This window comes from Neodiprion pinetum, chromosome 4 (genome assembly GCF_021155775.2).
Source record: "Neodiprion pinetum isolate iyNeoPine1 chromosome 4, iyNeoPine1.2, whole genome shotgun sequence".
Taxonomy (NCBI): Eukaryota; Metazoa; Arthropoda; class Insecta; order Hymenoptera; family Diprionidae; genus Neodiprion; species Neodiprion pinetum.
In genome coordinates this window covers 28,710,313-28,729,294 of record NC_060235.2, presented here as the reverse complement: position 1 = coordinate 28,729,294, position 18,982 = coordinate 28,710,313, and the positions used below count along the sequence as shown (strand labels likewise).

Below are 18,982 nucleotides of genomic sequence, written 5' to 3'. Positions count from 1 at the left end.
TTGTTAATTTCATGTAATCATAAATTTGCTACATATTGAAATATTAACAAATAAATAAAACTGCTGCCAGGTGCACTGAAATCCACCGTTGTTTTTATCCAAACCAATTAATCTACATAATTTTAATAATTCGATTATAAAACTATGCATAAACTTGCTAGTTATTAGTTAGCAATTTTGTAATATCAACTACTGTATCACAATTATGTTGAAATCAAAAGTATAGCTTTTGTTTCTGTACTAATTATAATAAGATCAAAAAATATTTGTTTTGTACGAAGTAGCAGATCACCGCGTTCTTCTTATTAATTCAAATCCTTTGCCATAAGTACATAACAGTGTACTGTCAACGCTAGAAAAATTATGGGTAATTTTAGGAATGTTTACATCAAATTGAGTGTGCACGGGAAGAGTGAAAAAAATTGAAAGTTACATAGGATAATTCGGACTTACTCATTAGCATAACACATTATCATTCCTTGTACGTCTGCAACGGAAGTAATTGTGTCATGTACTAGGGACACTATCAACTTTATATCATCATAGCGGTAGTTGAATGTTAAAACCTTCTGATCTATCCCAACACTGAAAAGGCTACCACTTTCATTCAATATCAACCCTGGAAAAAAGATGATACATCCATGTTAAATTAGCAAGTATGAAAATGATATGGTAGTTATTTTTGGATTTCAAATTTTAGTTGAAACATTTTTTGCTGCGAAACTATAAAGTACCTGTAACTTGTGTGGAATGTGATGAGGCGGAATTCCACTTCCTAATTTTATGTAGAGATAGCACTCCATTCTCAGATTTAATTTCAAACACGACAAGGCAAAGAAGATTATCATCGCCACCAGTTGCTAATATAAACAACGATTCTTTTAACATTTTCAAATCATAACTGTTGATACCACATTGGTGAAGCCCTAGTTTTGCGAATGGTAAAATAGGAATTTTTGATACAAGCTTATCTTTATCAGGTAAATCTTCAACAATATCATCAACCACATCATTCAGGCACCAAAAGTTGACAATACCATCTGTGGCCATTGTTAGAGCAATTAAATTTTCTTCATAATTGAACAAATGTGTCATTAAAATGCACCGATTGTAATAGGGTATGGCAGTTCGGGTTGATATGTTGCGAGTTTCAATGTCATAGGAAAAAATTCTGCAAATAAAACAATTGTGATCGTGATACGAATAGAATCATCAATCATAAACTTTTTTTAATGTATAACATTCCTACCGATTACACCGTTATTACCTTAAAAATCCATCTGAGCAACCTAGTAGTAGTAAGATGAAATTTGGTTTCCTTGGAATTCTGTATGCATTTATGCTCATGTACCGTGTCTCAGGGTCCATGTAATGACATTGGTGAGATTCTTGCTGCAGAGACTTTCTTTGTTGTTGATCGGTGCCCCGCAACATGTGCGATGCCAATTCTACACAGGTCAAATTGCCAACATGTACTGCATTTTTTTCGAATGTCAAACTTATTAGCCAAACTTTCAGCTGTGCTCTGCCACCTCCAGAGAATATTAGATTTCTGGTACATTCTGCCGTGTTTTGTAAATTAATTAACGATAGTGTTTTGATGCTCGATATGTGTCCACTTAGTAAAGCCATGCTGGTGAATTTCTGATTATTATTACTATCTGAGCCACAGCCGTTTATGTGTGTGACACGAAGAATACGATCCTCCCCGCCAGATATTAATATGTTATGACCAATAGATGTTGGTATTGGTTGAATGCAGTATACCTCTTTTGTATGAAATCCATTCTGCATAAACGTAATCGTTCTTTACATTGGAACTGAATATTATTATGGACGATGTGCTATTATTCATTGCAATCTGATTTGTTAAGCCATAGTTACAATACCTCCACTGCAAGAGTAGCTAGAAAATTTGGTTCACATTTGGCTACATGGATTTGTTTGTCTCGTATGTAAGTAAAGTAAAAATTCCCGTCATTTAGCACATAGTCCCATGACCTATGTCCTCCTCCGCAACGAATTCTTAACAACACCCGCTGATGTGCAGTACTGTATAGGACAAAATCGACCTGCAAAATAGAGCCAACAACTTATGAAACTGTGATACATTTTAGTTAAGAAAGTAAATACTAACGGTTCAGAAGAAATGGGCTCACATTGGATCACACTTCCAGAATGAACTTGCTTAACATGTCTACCCCATATACTTGAAAAACTAATGATATTGTGCAATTACCAGTTATTAGTTTATTTAGGCAATCAAGTTTCTACCTCTTTGAAACCGAGTACGTAGAGATCAGTGCAAGTTTTCAATGTTATGCTAACCCAATCCATCGGCATCTTATCTATTTGTAATGGGCTTATTGTTTTTTGGCCATCAATTTTTTGTAGTTTGTAAAATCTCAAAGTACCGTCTCGGCCTGTAGTCAATAGTTTATCTTCAATAATTTTGCAGGAATGTACACCTAATCTTCCATGAATTTTGAGCAGACTTTGAAAGGGATGTATGTGACAAGAATCCGTCTGATCTGTCAGCAAATTATCAATTCCCACATCACCAATTCGAAAAAGATGAATACTTCCTGCTCGATCTCCACAGATCAATAGATTTTCGTGTACAACAGCTGCGGTTGTCCAACGCTCTCGGCTCTGAGGTAGCAAGTGGTTTGAAATAACTAATGCTGAACCTGCAACGAATATCAGTATTCAGCATGGTTAATTCGAACATAATAACCTATTGGCGAACATTCTACACAACTACACAAGCTTTACGCACCTTGTACTATTTTTACCGTTTTCATACAGCCTTCTAATCCACATACCAATAAAGAATCTTCATTCAACCAATGCATTGAAAGTACTTTGGAATCCATTATTTTTTGTTCTAAAACTCTTTGTAGGCACCTTGTTTCAGAGTTATCTGCACATACATGTTCAATTATTGATACAAAATTGTACCAACTTTATTTGATCATTGCACACTATTAGAAATTTTGTTCATTTGCACAAGTGTGAAGTGTACTTTCGTAGTGTTGCAATAATTTCTCTGAGAGAATCTGGACGCATTTCATATTCAGTTGCATTTCACATTCGATTACAAAGTAAATTTATCTTGTATATTCACTATAGGTAACTGATCTATAAAGGCCAAGGGCTTAATTATTCTTGAAATTTAGTGTAAACTAATCTATGCAATCCATAGAATCCGTAACTTGAAGAAGCTTCATAAAAACATATTTCGTAATAATCGACATGCTGAGTTAGGTAGCTGAGTTAGGTATCGTAATCAGTAGCACCCTGCTTTTACAAGTTATATTCTGCAGGTGCATATTAAACTTGGTTAATATTTGTTTGAGGCAAGCTTTTTTTCATCAGAGCGCATTCAATAAGCTCAGTTGCATCTTATTTTTGTGCAAATATGATATATTTACTGAAAACCAACAATGCATAAAATTTTCGTACCTTCATATAAAGTTAGATATCCATTCAAAGAAGCAAGACTGACACGTTTTCGATCCGGAGATATCTGCATCACAATATAACTAGCATACTTTGTTGTATCGAGTGATACTTCTTTAAGGCCGGATTCTTTATTGTGAGTTAACATTTTCCCCGTCTGTGTTATGATGACCATACTTGTACTATTTAAAAGTCCTATGTGCTTTGGTACATCGTTTGAACTTTCCAGTGGAATTATTTTTGTTACGAAGTTTGTATTCGCCCTGAGCGGCCATACATGAACAGCTCCATCTCCACCTCCTGTGATTATTGTATTCCCATCCTCAGACACATCAATGCTCCAAATAGGTGCTCCATGATGCGCTTCTATTTTATTGATCAAGGTACCCCTCTTTGTCCAGATGCACACCAGAGAGTCCTTACAGTAAACAATAGAGTATAATTGAAAAACTGGATTGTTGGCAAAGTCTATACCATGAATTTGAGACACTCAATGCCTGCACATGTACTTGAATAAATTGTATAAATTAGGTAATTACCAAAACTGAAGGTAAAATGGAGATTTATAGTGTGACACATACCTCACCTATGCTTATCACAAAATCTTTCCTAATCGCAGCTCTCCACACTCTGGCTGTATGACCAAATATGGTAGTCATTAGAGAAATGTTAGCATTTTTCCATTTTTGAATGCCATTATCAGAGGAGTTAATTCCAACTGACCAAAGTCTAATTGTTCTATCATCTGACGTAGAACATATAAGAGATGTGATGGGGTCGAATGTGACGGAGAATATAACACCCTGCAAAAAGCAAGTACATATTAAAGTAAATGTATTGTATGTACATTGATGCAAGAATTTTCGATTGCATGAGTGTTGAAAATTACTGACATTATGTCCTCTTAAGCGATGTAAAATCGGTACTTCTTCCCCTATATTAAAATTTCTTACAGCCCATATGAAAATTTCCTGGAATACTGTACCAGCAAACACTATAAAATTATCAGCCTTATCGCTAGTGACTGATCCACCATATCTATATTCTCTTTCTCAGGAATAATATAGGAACATATCACCACACCCGTTTATGATTAACATAATTGAATTAATGCTTGTGCCGGATTCTAAATTTGGTTGATGGTAAATAGTTTGTCAAACAATCCATGACATGTTGTGTACCTTAGATAAAATAAGAAAATATATGCCTGAACTTGGCTATGGTACTATGTATAGTTAGTTGATGGATAAATGATGATTAGATTGTAGATGACTGTTGGTTCATCTCTTCTCTCAGACATAAAATATAAACCAGTCTTGAAGTGTTATGTGAGTGGAGTAAGATGTATCACGAAACTAAGTTTAAAACAAAGATCTTACGTAGCATGAACATATTTTACATTTTTTTTTTTTACCAAATATTGACATGTGTGATATTAATAATATGAGATTGTGCATTGAGAATGTAAAGTAGATGGTTTTACAAAAAATTACTTAGCCTTGATGGTGCATCTGATAATTTTTGTAAAGAAAGCATAGTGTAAAAGATTTTTTGAAGCTATGCTTTTTTAGGCCTCCCTGGGTACTTCGCTTGCCTGAAGAGTAACTCGAGAAAAACGTATGCGCGCAAGAAAAACATACGTGTATGCGTACGTACGGTGGGTGGAACCTGAGAGGCCTTCCGCCAAGAGTGGGAAAAGCTTGCCTGAGAAGTAACTCTAAAATAATGTATACGAACGTGCAAAGTATAGCTTTTGTCGGATGTAAAATTGCTTTTGTACTATTACGTCCTTATACTAAAAAATGCACTTTCTTATACTGTCGCAGAAACGATTATTTTGAGTCCGCAATGTATGTAAAAAAAGACACATAAGCCATACTTGCTTTAGATGAAAGCATAACTGTTTTGAACAGTAAGAAAAGGATACAAAATACATTTTTCTTCACATTGGAATTCCTTGGCCTCGTTTTTCAGCCAATCGTAAACATACAAACAGTTATGTGCAAATAGAATGGCAAGCTTCGAAGGCTCATTGTTGCTGCTACACCAACTTGCAGCAATTACCCAGTCATTGAATCGATGAACGGCGTTGTACAATGTAGTTCTGCATTAGAGTATCTCATGGTAAAGGAAAATGTTTGGCCGATGGTTATCAAATATCAGTTTTTGATGAACTTACAGTACCGTTTTATTAGAAGATTTCACTTCTACTATGCCTATTTGTTTTCCACCAAATACAGCCAAGTAATTCCCAGGACCTTTCACAATACCATGAATTTTATCTGGATAGCACACATCTAACTTTGATATGAAGTTGTTAGTTGATTTCTTATATACACGTAAGGTATATCCTATTCCTGAAATTAATGAAAGCATTTGTGTTGAGTAAAATATTACCAAAGAGCATACTAAAGTCTGCATTAAAAAAATAAAAATATTAATATTTAAAAGAAAGACATTGCCTGTGATAAATACAACTTGATACCTATCATTCAGACCATGAGAAACAAGCTACACTAAAATTTACATCATCAATTTCTCTTTAACATCATCAGCTTCTCTTTAATATCATTAAATCTTTATGAACAAATTTTAACTTTAGTGATATGATAAGTTATAATGATAGAAGTAAGGACTTGGTTATTCCAACTACAGAATGAATTTACACGAGTCACTTTACATATTCCAAATCTTTGTGCACCCTGAACATTTGACTAATGTTAGAATAAGTTTAGTATCAGCTATGACGTTGCTCGAGTTCTAATGAATTATCTTAACTGGTTACTATTCAAAAACTCAAGGGATTTATGTATCATGCATAACTTCGCTGGGCATCACAATATTTTCGGATGACCCATGCTTGACTCGTATACAATGATTACTTTTACCAATTGCTGCACAAGCATATGTCTGCGGTGACTTGTGTAGGTTTCAATTTCTAGTGTAGATGTAGGTAGCGTAAAATTAAATATCATTATACTGGTATTAAAAGAGCAAAAAATGTACAAAAAACTGGCTCACGTCACTAATACAGCGGTTGAAAAAGTTCTTTACAAAAGTATTGTTTTCATAAACATACATAGGTTTTTCACGTTCTTTACAATGATATTTCACACTGAAAACCTGATAAATAACAACTTAGTAATACATTGACCTGCTGATTTGATTGACCATGAATAAAATATGCAGTGAAATAAATAAATTACAAAACGAACCTACAAAAATGTAGTCACCCACGCTAAGTACGGCAAGGACGTCGGTGCTCAGTAATTCTGACATTTTTGATATTTAAGTAAAAGTGTGTTACCAAACGAAGAGTACATAACACTACCCTAACCTATCGTATGTCCATATCTGTTTACCGCGTTTACTACACTCGCATGGAACTTAAATTCTATGTTTTCCATCTAGTGGTAAAAAGTTGAATCTAATCGTCTTCGAGTTGATCACGTGGTTATCACACAATTCTGGGATGTACCGGACCAAATGCTGGACTTCCCCTTGCCTTTCAGAAATTTTCTCCACTGTCCTTTCGAGTTGAGACTTATGTAAACATTGATAGTGCTGTGATAATACCGATATCCAGTTACTCGGCTTGACTAACAACTTTCACCGTCATACGCATTCAGTTCCAATTCAGTTCCATTACGATTTTGCTGTAGCTGTGGACATGGAAAATATAAATGCATAAAAAACGGATTATCCTCAAATGGTAAGTCGCGCCAATTATCTTTATTGCCAAAAGGGTTACAAGTATCAAGTCACCCTAAGGTAGACTCCATTGCGTAGCCCTACACAAATTATGCAACTATAAATAAAGCAATATTTCCAGATTTCTGATGTATGGAAATACTTAAGTTAACTTTTGTTGGATTCGACTGCTACTGATGATTTGTCAAAATTGAACCGAAGCAACCAAGACACGGAATCCCTGACTAGCAGAAAAGGTCTGAAAATTTTCTTATTGTGCAGCCTGGACTTACAAAAAGAACATACAAGATGAATTTGAGCTGTTCGCTACCGAAGATCAGCGTTAGTCATTTGACATACTTGAAGCAGATTAATTTGAAAAACTATTATACAAGTGATCCTGAAAGTGTAATTGTTAATTGCAAAATCTGTAAATTCAATATGCCAACCAATCATGTTTTCGAACATACGGTCAGTAAACGACACAAATATAATAAACTGTTGGTTCGTATTGTACAAAATTCTTCTTATAACGGGGATATGGACTTTTTCATCAAAGACATTGATAGCCTAGAATGTAGGTATTGTACTGCGCTAGTAATTAACAGCAATGAAGACAACCTTGTTGTCAATCATCTTCAAAGTATTATACATAGATATAAGAAACAGCAATACCTCAAGAGGAGTAGCTGTAGTAGCGTGGTAGATCTTTCAGTTCAATGTGACATGACACTTAGGCCTTTGGACAGCTTGTTGACCTATAATAAGAAGTATGCGAACCAAATGCATAATTTAAGTAAAAATTTGCCAAAGCCAAAAGTAGCAAGTGTTGTTGTTAAAGTTAATCCGACAAAATCCTCTGCATTTTGTGGTATTAAAGATACACAGCGCAGAGAAAAAATACCAAAATGTATTACTGTTGATGAGAATGATATTTGTATGTGCACAGTTTGTACCAAATTTATTCCAAACACTACTGTGAATATAAATCAACACGTTGACGGTAAGGCACATAAAATTCAGTTGCAAAAGTTGCAGGAGACTGCAGGCGAAGATATAGAAGATAATGAGAGCTACTGGTGCAAAGATTGTTGTAAAAAAGTCCCAAATAATAAACACAATATAGAGCTACATAACACTGGTAGAAAACATCTGAGCAAAATTAAAGCACCCTCAGTATCTACAGAAAACATAGAGCATAAAGGCAAAAACAAAGTAAAAGATCCCATAACAATAATGCATGATCTGTGCTTGCGGGTCCAACAGCTTGGACAGTACTAAACTAATAAATCAGAAACTGCGTCCGGTAGGAGTGAAAAAAATGGAAAGAAACTTTCTATGATTTATAAATTGGCTGCAAATTTTGAAAAAGGACCGGAGGTACATTCACACAAAATAGACTATTTCATACAGGTTAGTGGTACCTGGGCACGTAAAATTGTCGTGTAACCCTACCAATCTTATCTCATCATAATATGCACGATCACATTAAAACTGAAAAGCACAACCATAACGTGTGAAACGATCAACGATTATTGAGGTATGAAAATGCAGAAGAACTATCTGTTAGCAAAATTTGTGGCAAATTATTTCTCAAAGGCAACAAGTCTGCACATATCAATAACAGAAAACATCTAGGGGGGGTTTCAAAGATTCCTTTGCCCAGTAATAATATGGGTAGTGATAAAATAAATGTGGGTGAAGTGCCATACTTTGCATTTCCACCACATATTATCATTATTGGGAGTTAAGCATGTAATATTTGCCACTTGCTTTTCACAGATATATATTTCATAGATGATCATGTAACTAGCTTAAGGCACCACGAAAATCTCTTGAAATGGACTCAGTTAACCTGGATATAAGAATCCAGAAACGCTATGGGGCTGCAAAACATGTAACAAATTAATATCAAAATGCAATCAAGATGAACACATCAACACCCAAATATCAGAGAAAGACAGTAGAGTTAATTTTCACAGCCTGGAAGTTCTTAAGCCCTCAGGTACATTAAATGTGATTGATTCTGTGACAAGACAATTAGTTTAGATGCGTAGTAATATAGATTTAAACTGTTATTGACAGTATCGACTTCCTTTGAGTACAGAGGCAAACACTTGGAGTGGTTTATCTGCCAGTCTCAGTGTTTTATATCAGCGGTCCTTACTATTTTCTCAAGTCTCATATTAATATCCAGCAAAATGAGCTTCACCATTTGATGTAGTTTTTTAAGCATGTTACATTTTTTCTTTAACAACACAGCATTCTTTTTTATATTTAGGCCCAGCACTGTATCGATTAAAGTGATTAGTATTCTGCACGTGGAAGATGATAAAAATATGAGTGTTGTATATACAATTATAAACAGTACATTTGTAGACAAGAACTTGGGTCACAACTTAAGTATTGTTTTCAGACACCTATGAACTATAGTATAGTATAGGTTCTGTAGTACCCGAGCAACACCAATAGTAAGACATATTCGAAAAGTCACTTGAATATATTTTTGGAACATTGGTATTTTGTCTTACGATTGACATGTGTGTTGTCTGCAAACTGTCAAAGAAGATGGTACTGTACAGAAGAGAATTTTATTATATGTTGATTTCGGTTATTACATATTTAAAAATGACTATGTTGCTTTTATCCAAAATTACTTTAGTAATCGAGAGTTTAACATGTCTCGACCACCTTCATTGATTTAGCAACTAGTATAGAGTCTAATCTGAATTTGTTATCATAATGGGATATAAATTAGTAATGGATAGTTTATTAAATATAATGAATGTATGTTTATTTACTGATATTCGATCACAAGTTTAGGGTAAGTTTGAACAATATTATTTTTTAAACGCATAAACTAAACAGTCACGTAAATAAAAGTGAAAAGAAATTTTTTCAAAGTACATGTATAGTAGCGAGTAGTACCAACGAAAATATACCTTTTTCAAAGAACTATTTAGTATTTTTATTACTATTACTATTTTTTTTAACACATTGTTGTTTTTTATTGCTTACTCAATACGGATTCTAAATTGTTCTTTATAATAAGTCATAGAGACTTTTATTTTTAATAAATGCTAAAAGAAAGGCAAATATTACGGGTATCTAAGAAACATATTTCCGAGAGCCTCAAAGCTTTGAACTATATCACAATGAAATGGGCAAGCGTAGTCCGAACGAATAGACATGATAGTCAAATATGTCATGGTGTAAAAGTAGAAAAATATCATAGTCATTTTGTAATTATCAGCAATACATTATGACATGAAAGGTTGAAGACACATCTGGTGTAAATGCAAACTATTTCAACAGCATACATTGAAACTGAATATTTCTGCTCTACTTTCCATGTGTCAGCTATATAATTATATGGTTCTATTCCATGAAGCAACCAAAAGACTACAGGTATGAATTTCTTAAGAATAGTTCTATTCAGAATGTTTACACTGTATTTGTTTAAAATTTTGCCTCTCATCTCTTTCAGTTATGAACTATTCAAACGACACTTATAAATCGTTGTCAATTACATCTATAAAGATTTTTGTAGGTATATTAACTTCAGAAGAAATAACAGTGTAATATAGGTAATACAACAAAATTGTCATAGATTCATCACAGATCAATCTTATGATTATAGCAAAAATATTATTTTCTGGAGATAAATACTCTTTGTGTAGTAATCAACGATTTCTAATTATAGTTTGAAGTTGCCGACATAAAGACACTACAAATAACATCTCAAATTTTTTTACTTTTAGCTTTGCGTTAATTATTGAATACCATATCAGACTTTATCGCTAGTACTCGTTACTTGAAAGAAAGTCCATTTACTAATAATTTTTTCAGACTATCATCGTTGTACTTAACGTAAACTCCAGTTCACAGAGATCGCAACTACAATGGTATCACACTAAAGGAAAATTTGGTTTCTTATATAAAACGTTTAGTCATGTGCAACAATAAACGTCTGAAAGAATCCTTGCAGGAAAACCTTAACGGAATTAACTTCACTTATCAGGGTCAGTATTTTTGGCTTCAGAATTTTTTTAATCGATAAAGTGAAAGATTGTGAACTATTGGGATAAATTAGAACTCTGAGTTCCATTTGGTGAACCTGGCACAGGTGCAGGAGGTGGAGAATACTGAACGTAATGTGGTAAGGGCATCGTTTGAGTTTGTCCTGGCATTGCGTACCAATTCTCTGGTGCATTTTGTGTCGGAATAGGGGGATACATACTCGTGGGATACATGTACTGTGAATACAAAGGATAGGGTTGTCCATAGTTCTCACCTCCAGGGTATATGCTTTGTGGAAAGTGACTTACATTGTTACCGTCACTTATGTCTGAATGAGGAATGTAAGGAAGAGAAAAATTTTGATTCGTAGGATAAAACTGATTTTGAAATGTGGATTCGGCATCCGTGGAATAATACGGAACCGCCGTATAAATTGGTGGCTGCGAAAAGGGAAGCTGGTTTACAGGATTTTGGTAGACAGTGTTACTTCCGGTATGAGCAACCAGGTTGTGTGCGGGGGAAATTTGCTGCCCTTCTGAGCTATGCAGATTCTGAACACAAATGTTCTTTGCAGCTGGTAAGTCGACGTTGCCAACACTTTGCGGATGCTGGAAAGTCTGTTCTTGTTGCTGGTGGTGATGTTGCTGCTGTGACGGTTGTTGCTGTTGACGAGAATTTCGATAACGACCTGCAAAATACATTATATTACAAATGCATTTTAGCTACCAAAGCTAAATATTTCTATGGAATTACCATCGAAAATTTATAATTCCAGGCTGCCAAAAAAAGGTCTTTTCAATAAATTACTATGAAGATCAGGTTCCTATTAAGAGAGTACCCTTACTCTAATTGGCATTACTTTTCGATAAATTTTGTGTAATCAGAAACGTAAGTTGCATGAAAAATGTTTCAATCAGTAATATTTCTAGATCCTAGATCCTACACAATCCTAGATGATTAAAATTCCGACTTTACGTTATTAAAAGTTCATTTTCGACAAACCATCAAAATTTTTCTTGAAACGTGGAGCAAGGCTATTTCTATTTGCCCTTTGATTGTCTTTGTTGTTGGGAGTGGATGGTTCCTTTAGCTTCTCATTGCTCGGGCTATACGGTGTGGATTGTTGTACTAGTATAGTGTGCGGTGAAGCTCTATTTTCTGATAGAGATTGAGAATCGTTTCGAACTATTGACTTATGAGAGCCGTGATTATTCAAGTTTGCAGCTCTACCATGTGCTTTCCCATTATTTGGCAGATAGTCACGATTTGAACAGGTTTGTTCCCCCTGATGTTGAGATATCACAAACTTTTGTTGGAGGTTTTGAGTGATGTGGGATACTTCATCTTCGTTCAATGTTGAGGATTCATTGGCTAGAGAAACAAAACATAAATTCTGTTGACTTGGGGAAAGTCTTGTAAATAATAAATAGTAAATTGTTGATGCATTATTAGACTATTACTGCAAACCTAGATGTTTGTTAATGATCATTAATACACAGTTTAGAATACCAGTTAAATGGTTTCCCATCAGATTATTATATTGACTGTGCATGTTAGTTTGTGAGACGTAACATGTTCCACATGTCATTGCCTGACTGGCTCCACATCCAATCCAGCCACAGTTGGCCCGGTAATACTGGAAATAGATACTTTGTTTAAATTCCTTTCAGTGTTTGAAACATTGTAAACGATATTCAGCTGTTTTGCTACCCTCCAATTTCTTGAAAACTTCATTGATTTTAAATAAATATTTTTACAGTTAGTCTATTCGGTTAAGGCATAGCCTGCAGGGTGATTGTTCAAGTTAAGTTCCAATTATGATGGTTGTGATTAGTTGAAATTTTCATTCTCAAGTTGAAACATTTGTTGTATCACTCTCGTTAATGCGCGATCAGTTCGTGCACGTAATGTTTTCAGCGCCAATTGTATTTGTGATATTACGTTACCTACAACTCTTTTAACGATTGTTCTATGCGATATCGTACTGTAAAAATCAAGGAACAGAAGTGATTATGTAGAATAGAAACTTACTTCTACTCCTAAATTGTAGTAGAACCTCAGAGTTGCCAAATCTGCAATTTAAAAAGTAGTATTCATTATTTAAGGCTTATTACTTAAACCAACAAAAAGGGCGATAGCACATTGCATATTATGAACTAATTAATTGCTTACTCATGCTACACAAGTAGTTTTAAAAATGATATCTAAAAAATAGTGGAACTACCTTTCTAAATTTAGCGCAAAATTAGTAATAAATTGGAACGTCATGTTTAGTGTGAAGAATTTTGTAAGTAAACAGAGATTCTGGTCGTTACAAAGTAATTTCTACCTGAGAGTGGCAAGTCACTTCCATTAACCTCGATACTTTTTGAAACAGAAGTATTTACAGACTGCAGCACTTGATTGACTTGAGCAGTGGGACGTAAGGAGTCCATGGCCGGTGGAGAATACGATGTACCATTGCTAATATAAAATTGGGGAGAAGGTATAATGTTGCAATCTGCTGCTGGATAGTAAATATTTCCATTTCCACCAAGGTACTGTGCAATATCTGGAAAAGAATAACACACTGAATAAGCAAGATAGGCAATTTCTATTCAATTTCGTTATCAGTTCGAACATTCAAGAAACTGTAAATTTTAGAATTCAATGATACATCAATCATTTTATTTCAATAAACGTGGATATTTGTTTATATCACCAAAATGACCTACTCCCTTGAGTTGGATAGTAGACTTCGTTTTGTGTATTACGGTTACAGTTTTGAGAGCCATGGGAAGCAATTTCTGGTGTAATGGTAGTTGGGGCTGTAGCAGAGATTTGTTTTTCTGCGACTTCACTAGTCGAGGTTACTTTATCACCATTATTGGTTGGATTAGAGTTCTTAGTGTTATCGGATTTTGTCACACCTGGTTGCAAAGATTCACCTATATTTGAACGAGGTCCATCGAGTATAACTGACACTGGCATAACGTCAATGGAAGTCTGAAAGATATAAAAAAGAATATAATTCTATCAAACTATTATTAACAGTTTTCAGACCTATAAAAATAGATAGAGTACTATATAGTGGGGTATATCTGGGCATATCAAATTGTTCGTCAGAAAATTTTCAATGGATGCCTCAATCAAATATCAGAAAGTCAATTTTGCACTCACATTTACTGCATAGCCCTGATATGTGGTGAGTGCTTCCATGGCATACGCCTTATATGATGAAGATGAATCCTCGCTGTGTCTGTTGGAATAAAATAAAATCACAGATTCAATGCAATTTATTCCCTAATAAAAACGGCGATTACACAATAAACAGAGGAAATGAAGTGTGAATAGTGCATATTCAACAAGTCCAGAAAATAAATTCTGCAAGATTGTGTAAAGATGTGACTACCTGAGTCATCCAATCATGTTTATGGGGTAAAAGTTCGGTAAAACCTCACACATTACCATATGAAAAGTGTGCACAGTAGTAAATATGCTCTAGAAATATAAATTATTCACAGAAGACTATAATTAAAGAATCACGTAATTTACAATAAAATGACATTTTAGGTAAACTAGCATGACAAATGCTATGTGTGGATATGTAAGCGGGTTAAAGAGACTTTCGACATGAGTTGGACTTTTTTAATTTACCGATACAGTTACTCTTTCATAGTTACGCTCTTGCCATAGAATTCATAAAATGATACGTAACTTCTAATCGGATTTCTTAACATCTGGCAATAATAATGCGCTCCATAAAACAGATGTATTTATTTACCCAGATTCATTTTCCCACTGGGTATTTTCTTCCTCGTGAACTTTGTTATTATTTTTGTCAGTTTGTTTAGTCGTCAAAGAGTTTAAGTTGATTGCCAAATCTTTTATCTTCTTAGTGTTTCCATACCAAGATTTTTTCCATTTCTGACCTGTTCAAAGTAATGAAATGAATAGTAGTACAAGGGCACCTCATTTGAATACACATATTTTGCTTTATGCGGAGAAGCCTCACATAAGATAGAAGGTTAGTAAGGGCTAAAACGTACATTTTAAAACACAATTTAAAAGGTGATAAAATTTCAGATAATTTGTCAGATAATATAAAAAATTACGTACTACCGGTCTCGTAGATAGGATTTTTTTTATGATTGGCAAGGGGCCAATTTGGTTGCTTGTTTTTTTTTTGTGTAATTGGTTTCAATGAAGAATAAGGTACGGTCTTTTTCTCGCCTAGTTCTTCAATGAAAACAACAACGGGGCCTTCGTTCTTGCTCATTTCTTGTATGTGACCACTGAAAATCACAGAGTCTTTCTTCCCAGGTTTTTTGGTAGTCTTCTGATCATTTCCATTGTTATCTTTACTTGATTTTTCGCCAAGATTGATATTATAGGTGGAATTATTGTTGGTTTTGTCAAGTTCGTCTTCTTTCGTATCCATATGAACCAAACATTTGCCACCCACTTGAAGTTCGGAACTGTTGTATTTCATCCAACCTGCATTTCTTATCTCTGCATAAGGAAATAGGATCACGTTAATTTTTTACCACATGTAGTAGTTGATCATAATCAGAATTGAAAAATCTATTATAAGGATTGAAACTCGATGTTGATATTACCTCAATCAAATTTGTATATGCTGCATTTTGAATTAACATGTATTAGTATTGGTACTAACAGTGCTTGCTGGGCATAATTGGATATCATTATGAGGACAGAATACTATTTCTAATTAGTGATAAGCAACACGCAAATGAATTCATTGCAATTGTATGCATACCTCTTCTTATTTCATGCCATATGTCAAAATCAGTATTACGATATATGTTGGGATCTAATGCTTTGGCTATTCTGTAAGGAAAAGGTGTGATGCTTTTGGCCACAACCTGAGATTCTTCAGTTTCCTCGGTACTTTTTTCCAGCTTGTTAAAAAGTTCCACTGTAAGCTGTCTAAACAATTGACAAATATTCCTATTACCTAATTTATTCAGAAGCCATGAAGTTAAGTTACAAGGTACAGCTTACTCTCTGATTTCTAAATTCTCCTTGAGAAAGAATTTATCGTGGGATATATTGTTGGATCGTTCATGAAGCATTTTGAAGACTGCGTTGTCTACATCAGCCATTTGAAAAACATCTTTGTAAAGCGTTTGGTATACAATAGCTGAAAGAAATTTCATCCTCATTGGGGTAGTGTTCAATGTGCACTATAAATTTCTTGCCAAATTTGTAACATTTTACCAAGTAAGAAAAACAATACAATAAACCACAAAAATCTTTTTATATTTTTAAGCTACTGTAGCAAAAAAAAAAAAATTTACATTGGCAGAAAGCTGCAGTAGAGATGAAATCTCTGGCGTAGATAGTTTCATACTGTTTTGGTGGTATATGACACAAGTAAATAAGCTTTTCGAAACCATTACTGGTAACCAATTGCCGAGTTAGCTTTTGTCCATTGAACATAACAACATCTCTCTTATAAAGTAGCGACATTGCCTTAATTTCAAGCATTCCTCCCCACTCAGTAAAATATGACATCTGCTCCAAGTAACTCTCAAATGGAATGCTGATGCTCTAAATGAAAGAACGTGACAATTTATAAACAGAATCTCACCAGAAACTTTCGAGCGCCCTGTAGTATACGTGTACACTAGTAACGAGTAAATTCAGTTGAAGGATTTAACACAAGTTACAATAAATTGTTATTCAAACTGACACTATTTCAGACCTGGTACACATTTTCAACCTCTCTCTTACTTCAAATCTTATTTACTCGAAACTTTGTTACTGGTTAGGTTTATGGCTTTTGAACCTTATTGAATGAAGCTGAAGCTAGCTTAACAGTTTAATGAGGCAGCGAAATTGAAGAATCAAAATTTTGTTAAATCTTATGGCGAGCTTATAGTTTCACAAAATTATGGCGTAAGACTGTAGTACTTTAGCACATTTAAAAGAAGTTCAGCGTATATCACTGCTTATTCTGGTTGCTAGCTTGAGCCTCAGCTTTATAAAATTCTCTTGATTTCAAGTTAGATGTCAAATTATATTTTCAGCCAAGCAAGTGGCGAGGAAAGAGGAGGGTCTTTAGCGGGGGGCATGAGAAGACTAAGGGGCAGTGCATAAAGTGTACACACAGCTCCTAGTACACTTTCTCTCAAATCCAGAAGGATTAAATTTGGAAGTGAAAAACAGACCCTGAAACACTGCCATAGACGAATATCAATGAAATAGTTGAAACAAGCGTATTCGTCATTTAATTTTCATTTAAAATTGTGTCGATTGTCAGCAGTTACCTCTTCAAAAAGGTTTTTGTTGTCCCTCATATACCTGACACATTCCTCTCTAACTTTGATGTGAAAATGCTGGGTCAAATAGACCTGCTCACTGATGGCCCTGAAAAGGCAAGTTGGATCCCTTGGTGCATGCTTGCGGAAATATCCTTCAGTATGCAGCCATTCGTCGACGGGTTCTGGCATCCGCTTGCATGGTTTTCGGGGTGATATATCCATGAGTTTTGAAGATGCCCACAGACAATGTATTAAGCTGTAAAATGTCACAATTTCATCATTTTTACGTCATTGGTAAAGACATTAAATTGAATTTGGAAAGGTGGGCATACAGACTTTTAGTAGTATGTAAAAGTAATCGTAATCAATGTTAACTCCAGACTTTCCAAATTTCTGAATAATTAAAAAACTGTGTCTTTTAAAACTTGTATACGACTGTGAGAATGACTTATTTTTGACAATTTTACGACGTACATTAATGGAAAGGCTCCATAATATGGAATAAGACAAAACGATACATTCGAATAGTCGAAGCACGTGGGTATTATGAGGATTTATTACATATTTTACATGTTATATCGTTATTTTCGCGACAATAACATTGTATGAGGTAAAAAATTTTTACCTGTATCACGATAATTGCGGATGAAGTAGCAGTATTTGAGATTGATAGTATGGAATGTGAACGCGAATTCGAACAGAAATCGTTGAATAACGTCAACAATATTCGACCGTCCAAGAGCAAAGAGTTTTTGCTTGTTGTGTTACACCGTCGGTGACCTGAGTCAAGTGGAGAATTCGACCGCCGATTAACCGTATAGGTGCGGCGGAATCCGGAGGTGATCGTAAACGCGATTTGTTGTCATTATTAGGAACAGCCAACCTCTAGTTTCGAATGCGATGCGATAGAAATTTTACGACGTAGAAAAAATATAATGAGAAAGAAAGTGGCCTTGATTATTTCCGAGAAAAAATGAAGTCAAATAAATTATACGTGGATTATTTGTTATGGAATATCCGGTGAGAAAAATAGCTATACTATCGGCGCGGAAATTAATGACCGTTTGATATACCTACAATTCAAATTAATGATCCGGAAATGAAAGAAAGTTTCTTTTGAGGCTCACTGTTTGACCAGATTTTTTCAAATTGACGTACTGCTCTCTTTTATGCAAAATCCGTTGCAATTAAATATTCTCAATGCTTACTGAAATATTAACAAACTTGGTGAAATTACAAGAAATTACGCAAGGCAGGTTAAGTCATGTCCGTGAAATCAGCTGATTTCCTTTGCCGCATGGCGTCATATTTAAAAACCGCAAATGAATGCCACAAGTTGCCACAAGTCTAGATATTGTACAATTAAAATGATACGTGTCACTAGTGATCCCAAACAATTAAGATGGCGTGATTGTTCTCCGCAATTGTGACAGCTTTTATCTCACTATCAAATGGAATATATCAATAGAATATCGGCTCTTGCCTGGACGTATTAAAACGATCACCCGGAAAATATATAGATGTAAGAGGCACTGTAGGAAATT

At 34.6% G+C, this 18,982-nt stretch overlaps 2 protein-coding genes and 1 long non-coding RNA gene across 4 annotated transcripts; 1 reads left to right on the top strand and 2 right to left on the bottom strand.

Annotated features, from left to right (window-relative positions):
- Positions 1–210: 210 nt before the first annotated feature.
- Positions 211–6,970, bottom strand: LOC124217348 (tRNA (34-2'-O)-methyltransferase regulator WDR6). 2 transcript variants are annotated; one of them, XM_046622763.2, is made up of 13 exons: positions 6,678–6,970; positions 5,642–5,819; positions 5,390–5,566; positions 4,356–4,500; positions 4,044–4,265; positions 3,466–3,880; positions 2,780–2,923; positions 2,275–2,690; positions 1,890–2,072; positions 1,268–1,788; positions 735–1,171; positions 454–619; positions 211–352 (listed from the first exon to the last, which is right to left on the bottom strand). In XM_046622763.2, the coding sequence occupies exons 1-13, from the start codon at positions 6,739–6,741 to the stop codon at positions 289–291; spliced, it is 3,132 nt and encodes a 1,043-aa protein (XP_046478719.1). In that variant the 5' UTR covers positions 6,742–6,970; the 3' UTR covers positions 211–288. The 2 variants fall into 2 exon arrangements, with proteins under 2 accessions (XP_046478719.1, XP_046478720.1); XM_046622764.2 differs by having other exon boundaries at positions 3,640–3,880.
- Positions 6,971–6,975: 5 nt separating this feature from the next.
- On the top strand, positions 6,976–10,783 carry LOC124217361 (uncharacterized). Its single transcript, XR_011176829.1, has 2 exons — positions 6,976–7,174; positions 7,295–10,783. It is a non-coding gene; the product is annotated as an uncharacterized lncRNA (long non-coding RNA).
- LOC124217349 (deubiquitinase otu) lies at positions 9,390–18,863 on the bottom strand. Its single transcript, XM_046622765.1, has 14 exons — positions 18,064–18,863; positions 17,445–17,694; positions 16,473–16,725; positions 16,177–16,315; positions 15,932–16,101; positions 15,271–15,663; positions 14,936–15,083; positions 14,332–14,410; positions 13,887–14,157; positions 13,502–13,723; positions 13,204–13,244; positions 12,682–12,808; positions 12,175–12,543; positions 9,390–11,860 (listed from the first exon to the last, which is right to left on the bottom strand). Exons 2-14 carry the CDS (start codon positions 17,658–17,660, stop codon positions 11,229–11,231), a joined length of 3,060 nt encoding a protein of 1,019 aa, XP_046478721.1. The 5' UTR covers positions 17,661–17,694; positions 18,064–18,863; the 3' UTR covers positions 9,390–11,228.
- Between the last annotated feature and the right edge of the window lie 119 nt (positions 18,864–18,982).

Coding starts and splice junctions, on each gene's coding strand:
- LOC124217349 (XM_046622765.1), bottom strand. CDS start 17,660: ATGGATATATCACCCCGAAAACCATGCAAGCGGATGCCAGAACCCGTC. Junction 15,664..15,931: donor ATGGCATGAAATAAGAAGAG/GTATGCATACAA, acceptor TTCCTTATGCAG/AGATAAGAAATGCAGGTTGG. Junction 14,158..14,331: donor ATCAGGGCTATGCAGTAAAT/GTGAGTGCAAAA, acceptor TATATCTTTCAG/ACTTCCATTGACGTTATGCC.
- LOC124217348 (XM_046622763.2), bottom strand. CDS start 6,741: ATGTCAGAATTACTGAGCACCGACGTCCTTGCCGTACTTAGCGTGGGT. Junction 1,789..1,889: donor TAGCTACTCTTGCAGTGGAG/GTATTGTAACTA, acceptor ACGTTTATGCAG/AATGGATTTCATACAAAAGA. Junction 1,172..1,267: donor TGCTCAGATGGATTTTTAAG/GTAATAACGGTG, acceptor TTTTATTTGCAG/AATTTTTTCCTATGACATTG.